At 43.7% G+C, this 11,553-nt stretch overlaps 1 protein-coding gene across 5 annotated transcripts in view; it reads right to left on the reverse strand.

Moving 5' to 3' along the window:
- ZDHHC14 (zDHHC palmitoyltransferase 14) overlaps window positions 1–11,227 on the reverse strand; it is a 112,558-nt gene extending 101,331 nt beyond the window's left edge. Inside the window, exon 1 of one of the 5 annotated variants that reach the window (XM_072856042.1) lies at window positions 9,037–11,227. In XM_072856042.1, coding sequence (XP_072712143.1) covers window positions 9,037–9,287 — 251 coding nt within the window. In that variant the 5' untranslated portion in view covers window positions 9,288–11,227. The remainder of the gene's footprint in view (window positions 1–9,036) is intronic. The other 4 variants (XM_072856043.1, XM_072856044.1, XM_072856046.1 and 1 more) reach the window with 4 other exon arrangements.
- Between the last annotated feature and the right edge of the window lie 326 nt (window positions 11,228–11,553).

An 11,553-nucleotide genomic window follows, 5' to 3' on the forward strand; every position in this document is an offset into this window, starting at 1 on the left:
AGTTTTCAATTTAATTCTCAGTATTCTATTTAATCTCTGTTTTGTAAAATATTTTTTTAAAAAATAAGAGTAAAATTTAATGAAAAAGCTGAACTGACTGCATATTCACCACAATAAACTCACGCTGCCAGTATTTATTGCAGTAAGCAACTTAAAGGGATGGCAGGAGTGGAAAAACATAAAACAAAAACAGCCAAGATCTCATTAGCCAAGCTCATTATGTAAGACCTCATTAGCCACCATCCCACAGTAACATGAATAAATCCTACAGACACAGATGAAAAGGAAGTGATCAGGGATACAGAAGCTGAATAATCATATAGCACTACAGCACACTGTCAACTTAGTAGCTAAAGTTCTGGAATGCAGTTGGGTAAGCTCTCCACTAACGCACACTGCAGAAAGCCCATGGTTGGGCTTCACAAATACAAAGCCCCCTTCGCCTAGTAACTGCAGTATGAACAGGATTTCGCATATGAACACATACAACAGGATAAGAGACAGGGCGTGTTACACAAAACTAAAACTCCAAAATGCTTCAGCCTCCTTCCCTAAGTACATTTTATGTTAGTAACATTTAATACTTCTGCACTGTGAGAAATATGAACAGAATTTTATTTTTGGCTATTACACAGACTTCATCTTCATTTCTTGATTTTAGTCTGTTTCTTTAGTTTGTAAAAAGTTTAACCACTCTACAGTCTTTGTATTAAGTTCTGAAAAAAAATGGCTGTAATTATATGAAGTTTAACAAACTTTGGTAGTTCCAGCTGACTTCAGGGGATTTTTCCCCTTTTCCATCAGCTTTGCCAAATGAAAGACGAGCAGCGCTGACACATACAAACCTTTACTGGCAGCCTGGAACTTAAATGATCATCAGCTACTACAGCCTCACTTAGAAGAAGCATCAATTGGGATAACAAAAAATTTCCTAGATAAAGTTGCTATAAAACTTTAAGCAATTTTTCAAAATGTCCCAGTATTTTAAGCCAGTAGATTTTTTGACTGGACTATTTTGAAACAATTATGCAGCTTAGAAAGTTAAAAATATTCTCAGCTCTCTCCTCTTCTGCAGTCATCTTCACTTTCTCATTAATTAGTTCACATTTGAATGTTACAACTAACAGTTTAATGCTGCACTAGAATGGAGAGACCCTTTCCATTAGAAAGGCAGTATAAAAGGTTTTGGTTTGTTGTTGGTTTTAACTACTTAAAAGGTACAACTTAGTTGTTAAAAGAGAATTTATATTTTAATGTCCAGTTCAAATTTCAGCATTTCAGTTTCTACTGAATCTACAAATAAGCCCAGATGTTTTTAACAAAATACTTTTTCCATTCCCCCCCCCCCCAAAAAAAAAAAAAAGAAAAACCATCTTTCCTTCAAACAAGGTATGAAAATTTCTGCAGGGTTGATGTGAGAAGAGTCTCAGAGAAGGTCACATGGCAATGTCAGACTTCCAAGAAGAACTAATAGAAATTAGTTTTTCAATAGTTTAAATCTATTTAACATGACGCTCCCTACACTAGTGTCCAGAAGATACATTTTATAGCTTTGGCACACATCCATTCAGGTAAAGGGGCAACAGTACCTACTCAGGGAAAGACAAAACAAAACTGGCATACTATACAGATTATATCAACAATAGTAACCTCAAACTTTTGAGTCATAAATTAAGATAGATTTTACCAAACTGTCACAAAATTACAAGTCTAACCTCACATTCTGGAGGCTGAAGATGTACAGAAGTATTATCCATCAGCATTCGTAAATATTTGAAGACATTTATGTAGGTAAGAATAACTGGATCCTGCACCTAGGACAGAGTAACGCCAGGCACAAGTATAAACTGGGAGAGGAGTGGCTGGAGAGCAGCCCAGCAGAAAGGCATCTGGGGGTGCTGGTTGACAGCAGGCTCAATAGGAGTCAGCAGTGTGCCCTGCCAAGAGGGCAAACCGCGTCCTGGGCTGCATCAAACACAGTAAAACCAGCCAGTCAAAAGAGGGGATTATCCCCCTGTATTCAGCGTTGGTGCGGCCTCGCCTTGAGTACTGTGTGCAGGTCTGGGCCCCACAATTTAAGAAGGATGTGAAGGTCCTTGAATGTGTCCAGAGGAGGGCAACAAAGCTGGTGAAAGGGCTGGAAGGCATGTCCTATGAGGAGTGGCTGAGGACTTTGGGCTTGTCTAGTTTGGAGAAGAGGAGGCTGAGGGGCAACCTCATTGCTCTCTGCAGCTTCCTGAGGAGGGGAAGTGGCAAGGGAGGTGCTGAGCTCTTCTCCCTGGTATCCAGTGACAGGACACGTGGGAATGGTTCAAAGCTGTGCCAGGGAAGGTTTAGACTAGACATGAGGAAGCATTCCTTTACCAAGAGGGTGGTCAAACACTGGAACAGGCTTCCTAGAGAGGTGGTTGATGCCCCAAGCCTGTCAGGGTTTAAGAGGCATTTGGACAATGCCCTTAATAACATGCTTTAACTTTTGGTCAGCCCTGAATTGGTCAGGCAGTTGGACTAGATGATCGTTGTAGGTCCCTTCCAACTGAAATAGTCTATTCTATTCAACCAAACTTTTGAAATTACCTTTTCTCCCCACTCTGGAAGGGATATCAAATATCCCAGGTGAGAATTTACACCAATCTACAATAATCATGCTGAGTTATGATGAGAGCAGAAAACCACCCCCCAGCAGGCTGTGAGGGAATTTCCCCTCTTTCTCCAAAGGGTTGAGGTGACATCAGGCAAAGGAGACCACAAACATTCACATTTCACTCTCAAGACACACGTGTATCGATGGTCCAAAGCTACACAGTGATTTCCTCACGGTCCAGAGAGGACATGATATCTGAGAACCCACCATCACTTCTTACACCGTTATACTCCCTATTTTCATTTCCTTCCACCTCTACAAAGAAAAGGTGGAAATATAAGTAGAACTATAGGTGAGAAAGGAGTAAATTAAAAGACCAAAAACTATGTTCAAAACTTGTCTTCTCCGTGAAACAGTAGATAAAGGCCATCAACTAAGCTGAATACAAAAAAAACCCCAAACAACCAAAAAAACCAAAACCAAAAAACAGCACCAAAAACCCACCCTTGGAAAAAAAAGCTGTTTAACATTTATTTTGGAAAAGGAGCTAGTGTTACAAAACCCTAAAAAGTTTCTGCAGTTTCAGGGGAACTAAAGAAGGTACAGTTTCCAGAAACAAGAGAGGTCCTCCTTCTGTTATCCTCACAGAATTTTAGTCTGAAAAATGAAGTATTTAATCATGATCTATTTCCACATAAATAGACCTAGCCTTGAAAAGTAGAGGTGCATGACCTAACATCAAATGCTATTAGTTTGTTTCTGGGTAAAAGGATTTCAGTTTATATAATTAATTCAAAGCAGGTTTAAAAGTTTAAACTGATGTACCTGCTCAGTGAAGTGCTACTTTAAGATAGGGTAATACAAAACTATTCCCTTTTGGCCAGGGAGAAACTTCAGCAGACATACTTGCACAGATCACTGGGAAAATTAGAAGAGATGAATTAAGTAAACTTTTTTGTGACCAAGGAAAGGGAAGTCCCTTGTCAAGGAAAAAAGTATTAGATATATTTTGTACCTGAAAGATATTTGGTTCTGACAGTTAACATTTCCAGAGTAATTTAAGTGCAAAGAATAAACAACATCTGGTTGGAATGCATACCATCCCTCAGGAATTTGCCACATCATTTGGTATGCCTATATAATCTCAGTACAAAAAGTGAACCCTAAAGATTAGACTTACTATATCCCATGTCTTTTTCACTAAGTTATCAGAGATGTGTAATATGGCAAAAGAGGAAACAGAAATATTGCTCTGGTTTAATTTTAATGAGGTTTGTTGTTTTTTTTTAAACACTGGGGGAAAAAACCACCTACTCAACACTGCATTCGCCTACACCACCATGCACTATTAGGCGGCTACTGCCTTCCATGTAGAAAAGGATGCAGTTCTCTGTTAAACAATCGTTTTAGTTTATATACCATGATTTTTGCTTTAAAATTTTGACATCTTCAGCATTTTGACATCTTCAGCAGGAAATGCCCCACAAGTTTATAGCAGCCTTTAACAGCTGAAGTCAGATTGGTAGCAATTCCTTCTAAGGAACTTGTAGTTTAAGGACATGGTCATCAAAAGATGCAAGTAACATACTCATCTTAAGAGCAGAGGAAGAAAGATAAAGGAGTTTATTAGATGAAGAACATTCCACCTACTTGGAATATGACCTTACACTAAGAATCCAGCTCTTGCAAGAGCAGAAAACATTCGCCATAAGATGAAGATGATTGTTGATACCACAGTGAAAATGCTCAGCTTACTGACATCAGTGTTTACACATAGAGGCTTGTCACAGTGAGCAGCAAGTTACACCACTTTGCCATAGCGTGCGCTATAGAAGTTCAATATTGAACAAGCTACACTGCATCAGAAAGTGTGACTCATGAATGTCCTCCAGTCACACTGGTTTTCAAAGTGGGAGGCATGGAGCAGGTTGCCAGCAAGTGCAAGAGCAGATATAAAGCAATGATTTGTACACACATATGCACATAAACAGTCTCTGTTTAAATAACTTCCCAACATCCATCTTTTGAAAGACAGTGCAATTACACAAATGCTCACAAAAATCAAGTTTTAACTGGCTCAAAAAAAAAATAATCTCCAGTTTGTTGAATCAGTGCAAGTGTCAAATTGTATCAGAAGCGATAGGGCTCTGACTCACGTTTACAAAGAAAAGAGCTGCACTGGTTCAGCCCTTCCGGCATCCTACCATCTGCTCCAACCTTCTTCCAGAGCTACTCACCCTGCAACTGAGTTGACAGAAGAAAACATGACTGTGCCTGAGTCAATTCAGTTCAGTCAGCATCTTCACTTAAACCCACCTTTTATGGGAATTTGCCTGCCTGAACTGAAGAAGCTCAGGTGCAGACATGTTCCCTCCTGCTACCTGCGCAGTGAGGTTCAAGAAGGAAGTGAGCTGGCAGACAGGGGCAGTGTTAAACTCACAGTAGCAAAGCAGCCAAGCTCGTCTACTGCCACTCTGGAACTCGTGAAGCTTGTGCATCCGTACAAGACTTGCCATTTAACAACAAGATGTCTGTTTTACGCATCCTACTGTGCTAAATATGTTGTTCAGCCTCCATTTTTCTTTCCTGTAACCTACAAAAACAGTACCCCCAAATGACCATAGGCATAAAGGGTTCTTTCCTCTTTTGAGTATGTATATCTAACTGAATAAAAGCAGAAAGTATGAAGTGCCTTAGTTTTGCCTCTCTATTGCACCAATAAAGCACTTTACATATATGTAAATACAGTGGTTGAACTGGCTAGGTACAGCAGTGAGATCTGCCCTTCAGTTATGGATGCTATCTTTGCTCTGGGGAAAAGAATTTGTTTTCCAAGTTTTTCATGCATCTACTTTTACATGAGCACTGAATAGTTTAAAAAAAAATAATGTATGTCTATGTAATGGGGCAAGGCAAAGGAAAAAAAGGAAGTTCAACACAAAGCCAAATTTGCAAGAAAAAAAAACAACAGCTAAATTTCACAAGGTTAGAGTTAGGAAATATATTTCCAAGATAAAATAACATACCCAAATTTTAAAGACATATTAAGTAATTTCTGGTGCCTCATCTTGAGCATTTTAAAATAGGCATCATTTTTAAGAATACCTCAAGCACAGCATCCCTCTTGGGACCCAACAGTGCTTGCAGTAATTCATGTTACATTTAATAGACAAGTTACAGAAATAAAACTGCTTGTTATTTGTATTCTCTTCCTTCGGAAGGGGAGGGAGGCAGGAATTATAAATACTTCACCTGCTTGAAAGCTTATGGTTTGTTGTTTTTCTTTTAAGCAAATTCTGGCTTACCTCTTTGAAAATGAAAAAGAACAGTGAAATGATAAAAGGAAGAAGTGCTGATGTACTTGGAGTATATGAGAGATAACAGTCAACAGAGAGAAAGGAATAAAACCAGCCAAAAGTAGGAGCTGGAAAAAGTACACAGGAAAAAGCAAAGAAGCATAAAAAGAAAGAAGCAAGAAACAAAGATTACAAAGGCATGGTTCAATGTCAAAAGCTATACAGGTCAAGAAGTGTGACATATGTTTGCTTTTGGAGAGCTAGGATTTGTTGATTCACAGAAATGTATTTCTCCCCTGGAGAGGATTCCACAGCATGTGAGATACAGCTCTGGATGAATGGGTGTCAAGAGTAAAATAAAAGGAAGGGGGGAAAAAATCATGTTAGAGGGAAAAACAAAGCCAAAAGGATAAAGGACAAGTGTCTATGTTAGCACAGTGCTTTCCCAGGAATTAGCTGTCAAAGTCATCTCTTTCTTACTCCCCCTCTTCACTGCCTTCAACCGGGGAATGACTTGGAACATGAGTACCTATTTTCTAGTTTCCAAAACCAAAGAGAACAAAATCATTTATTTCAATTGTAGCAAAAAGACCAAACAATTCCAAGAACATACAGCGTATCTTCCTCTTCAATGACAGTTTGACCTTACCGTTCAGACACACAAGGCACATGCCCATTTAAAAATCACTTCGCCCCATGTGTACACAAAGGACTGAAACACATTTCTGTCATATTCTGTAAATAGCTTGTTAATGAGGAGCATCATAACCAAATCAGCCAAATAATGGAAGTGACAATCTAACAACTCAAGATGTTATCAACTGATCAATAAATAGTAACTTCAGACTACTACGAAGACATGCAATTAGAAACTGCTTCAAAGTAACAACATTTAATCAAAGAGACTCCCCTCTTTGTAATATAACAATCTTCTGCAGTTCAAACATCACAAACATGCTGAACACCATTCTCATAGTCTTAAGGTTTGTTTTTTAATTAGCCTTCAGAGGATGAGTAATAATTTTCCAGTGCAAGTGCTTTTTAAAGACCAAAGTCTACCTTATTATTATAAAAATGAAATATCATTGCCAATCTCTACTTTGATTTTCCTTAAAAGGCAAGTGCAAGTGATACAAGAATGACTGAAGACCAGTACACACACACATAGAATTTATATAGTTAAATAAAGCCAAAGATTTTCACTGCTTCAAGACTTCCGGTTAGAATAAGCACCAATTATATATCAAAATGCTGTAGCTTGACTAAAAATGTTGTCCATCACATACAGTTACACTGCAAATAAGCTCAAAGACATGATAGAAGTTGTAGTGTTCAACTCTGGTAGAGCACATAACTCACGGTAGTAATGAAATCAGAAGGTGATGAACAGCTAGCAGCTCATCCCGCTTTAGCGGTTCTGAATCATGCAGCTGCAGAGAACACTTATCTCTGAAGGATCAAAGTGTTAAAACGTATAAATAAACTGTAAATGGTGGCTTAATAAGTAAGTTTTACAATCATGATTATAAAACAATACGGGTTTGATCCTACATTTACATTCTGGTATTTGCAGGAAGCCCAGCGCTTGCCTTCAGAGGCTCTGATGAAGGTGATGAGACCGCACACAGATGCAAGTGTCAGCCCACACAGAAAAGGTTTCCAAAACTAGGCCTAATCATGGCAAACAGAATAGAGTAGCACCCAGTCCTGATGCAATACTATCAGGTTACACCTTTAATACCTCGTTAAAACCGGGAAAGTAAACACACTTGCAGTACATGGATACCATCGACTGCGTTATTTCAACTACTCAAAGGATATTCAGGCAGCTTCACAACGTCTGCAGAAGATTTACAATTATTAAATCCCTCTGAAGTAATCTGGAGCCCACTAAAGACAATTCATCTGCTGAGCTCACATATCTGTTTAGCCACTGGTTACCTGCTGAGCATTTTTACCTTCTTTACTGCTACCACTATGTTAAGATGGTCTACATTTAACTGGTACAATTTAGGGTTTGCTAATGTCACTATCTTCTTCCTTGAAGCCTCCAAGTAATAAAAGTAACAACCTTTGTTGTTCAACTGTGTCACTTAGCAAAGAAAACAGAATTTCTGAAGGCAGTGCTGAAGCTTACTTATAAATAATAGTTCCTATTCAAGAAAATAGTAAGAGCTGTATACGTATTTTGAAGAATTTTTTCCTGCCACAAACCACAAATCAAGCTACAATAGTTTAAAACAGGTAAAGTAGCATTAACTCTTTAAAAAGAATTATTACTATAGCAAGTGTTTTAGCAGTGTGAGCACCTTTGTACTCAGTGCTTTAATAAAAATAAGTAAATAAAAGTTGAACTTTATTGTTCATATCAAGTGCCTAATTCTTTATTGTCATGCATAGTTAATTTAACCACTCCAACATAAGTGCAAAAATCAGTATAGTTGATTTGCTGTCACTGTGTGTTCACTTTATATAGATGAAAAGGACTCCTGAAGATTCAGAGCAACACAGAAAAAAGCCCTAGGAGGACACCAGAAGCCTGCTTAAAAAAAATCCAAAACTCCAGAACAAACAAAGCTTAAACTAAGACCAAACTCACATACAAGTTATCATCACAAACAGAAAGTAATGCTGTTACCTAGTGGTGGAAAGCTAGGTACATGCAAAATTGTACAGCTCTTTTTTTTTTCCTAACTTGGAATTCTCATCTACAAGCTACTAAACGACTTCAAGAGGAAAAAAAAGGCCTAATTCATAAACTAATGAAAGATACTGCTTTTCTTGCATTCAGTTCTGCGACAAAGGGTCATATTTTTGCACTTGCTAGTTTTGATTCTCAGCAGAGTAACTGACAGACAAGAAGCTGCATCATTTCCTGACCATCCCAACATCACCAAGAGCTGGAAACCTGTGGTATAAAAGCACTACAACCTTAACCTTCAAACATCAGTTTTCCACAGAGCACAATAACCAAAACAGGATCATGCGTCCCCCTGCATCTTATCAGATCATATTTTCAATTATATAAACCAACATTAGCTGAATTCAGTCAGCATTCTCTATGACATCTGGATAAACATGTTTACTTTGCTTTCAGCCAGAAAATAAATAACTAGAGGAAGAGAAGGAAGATATGAAGACTTTAATGTCACTTACTCAAATGCAAAGAAGAGTCCACTGGTGACCAAGATGAGAACAAGAGTCAGGTAGAAGACTCCAGTCTGTCGAGCCATCATGATCCTCCCATTGCAGAAGAATTTGTTTCTTCCAGGAAAAACCTCCCATTTTCTCTTGGGAGCTGATTTCTTTTTCTTATGGGGAGACTCCATGGGAGACGAAGAGCTGTGTGTGCTGATCTGACTGTATTCACAGTCTTTCATGGGCCCACTACCACCTCCAGGAGTCATCAAGAGACAGTAAAATGTGGGGAGAACCCCACCAAAAATATATACAATATATATTATGTGCAAATATTCTTCTGACCAAGATAACCCTCTCCACCAGCCCCAGTTAATAAAAAAATAAAATAAAAAGATGGAAAGTCTGCTACCAGACTAGCAATAGGTGTATCATGCAAACACCAGTTAACTCTTCAGAAACCAAAGCTGTCATATCAGAAACACTTGAGAGGGATCCTTCCTTCCTTCCTCCACCAGTTACAAAACAATCATGTAGAACAATCCTTTTTAAAACAACTTATGACAAAACAAGACCAAAAAAAAAGTAATTATAAAGCAGTTAGGCTGTCCAAAAAAATTTAGTCTTTTTTTTCAAGTTTATTTTCAAATGGGAGGGTTTTTTTTCCTTCCCACGCGCACCCTGAGAGATCTCTCCGAGGGTCAGAAGGCTGATCAAGACAAGGTTTAGCAATCGAGTCTATCATTCATGGAGATTTGTTATAATCCTCCTTTGCGCAGCAGATTTCACTGCTAAAAATGACCATTCCTAAAACGTTCCCTCAAGAGACAGGCGTAACAAATCATTCAGAGGAGGGGAAAAAAAAAAAAAAAGGCAAGAAAGAAACCAGGCTGCAACTCCAGCTTCCAAGAAACACTTCAGGCGCTCTTCTTCCTGAAGCTGCAATTCAGCGGGAAGCGGCCGCCGCTCCGCGCAGAGCTGGGGGCGCAGGGCTCCCCGCGGGCCCTTCTCCCCTGTCACGACTCCACCGAAGGGGGCTCTCCCGAGGCAGCCCGGGGCAGGGCCGGTCCCCGACAGACACCAGCGCCTCGGGAGCAGGTCCTCATCCTCCCTCCCCGCCGAACCGCTCCCCCGCCTCACGCCCCGCGCGGCGCCGCCGCCGCGCTTAACCCCCGCCTCCCCCTACACAACAGGTCCCCGCCGCCGCCTCATGCTCCCCAGCGCCTCAGCCCCGCGGGGCGGGCGGCCGTGCGGAAGGGGCGTTTGGGGAGGGAGAGGAGAGGGAGGCTTCGCCGCCGGTGGGAGATCTCTGCCGGGACTTCTCCCTCCTTTCACCATCCTCGCCCTCCGCCTCAGCGCCGCCGCGGGCGGTCGCACGCCGCCGCGCCGCAGGCTCTCGCCCACGGCCCGCGGCAGTGCCGGAGCCCCCCCCGCATCCTGCCCCCTTCCCTCGGCGCAGAGGAGCGGCTTCCCGGCGGCGTCCCTAGTTTTGCTGGGCTTTTGCCCAGAGCAAGGTGAGAAAAACGCCCCGCTCCCCCGCCCCGCGAGCCGGAGAGCGGCGACTTTCTCTCCCCCCTTTTTTCTGGAGCCTCTATCCCGGTTTCTCCCCAGCAGCCAGACCCAGAAGCAGCAGCTGCCACCTCTTCATCTTCAGGGGGAGGCGGTAACCACCGCAGCGGCGGCCGCCCGCGGGAGGAGCGGGGGGAGGCGGTGAGGGACGGGACCACACAGGCGCGCACCCCCCGCCGCGGCCAGTCAGTCGGCTCCCGGCGAGAGGGCAGGCAGGTCCCCCGCACCACCCCCGGCGGGGACGCCGCGCCGCCGGCCCGGCCCGGCCCAGCCCTCTCTCCGGCCGCTGGAGCGCGGCGACAGCGCTAACTCTTCCCCATCGCCGCCTCCGCAGGTAGCCGCCCGCCGGGCGGGCTGGAGGCGCAGGGGAGCGAGCCGGGCGGCGGGTGCCTGCGCTGGAGCCCTGCTCCCGCCGCCTCCCCGCCCGCGCGGGGCGCCCGCTCAGCCCTCGCGTCCCCCGGCCCACGCAACCAACCGCGCGCCGCCCCCGGCACGCGCGCGCACACAGGCACGCGCCGCGAGCGATGTCTGCCGTCAGCCCCGGACGGCGGCGGCGGCCCCGTCGTCCCCTGCTGCAGCTGCCGGGCCCGAGGCGAACGAGTTGTGCGGGTGAGCGACAGGGAAAGAGAAGCCCCGCCCACGCGGCCCGACCTAGCGGGACCAGCCTCCCTCCCCGTGCAGGCTCAGACCCGGACGCCCAGGGGCACGCCCCTCCTCCCGCTGGGAGTTGTAGTTTCGCTGCCCCGCTTCCGCGAAGCGGTCCCGGAGGCGGGAGGCCGGCGAGAAGGACTACAAGCCCCAGTATGCCTTGCGAGCCGCCCCGGCGGGAGGGGGCGGAGCGGGCCCGCCGGGCAGCGCGGGAGCGGTGACAGGGCCCGGCGCGAGGCGAGGGCAGAGCGGGGGGGGGCGGGGCTGCCCCGGCGGCTGCGGGAGGGGGGTTGCCGCCCCGTGCGGGGCTTGAGGTGC

This window comes from Ciconia boyciana, chromosome 3 (assembly GCF_034638445.1).
Source record: "Ciconia boyciana chromosome 3, ASM3463844v1, whole genome shotgun sequence".
NCBI classification, from domain to species: domain Eukaryota; kingdom Metazoa; phylum Chordata; class Aves; order Ciconiiformes; family Ciconiidae; genus Ciconia; species Ciconia boyciana.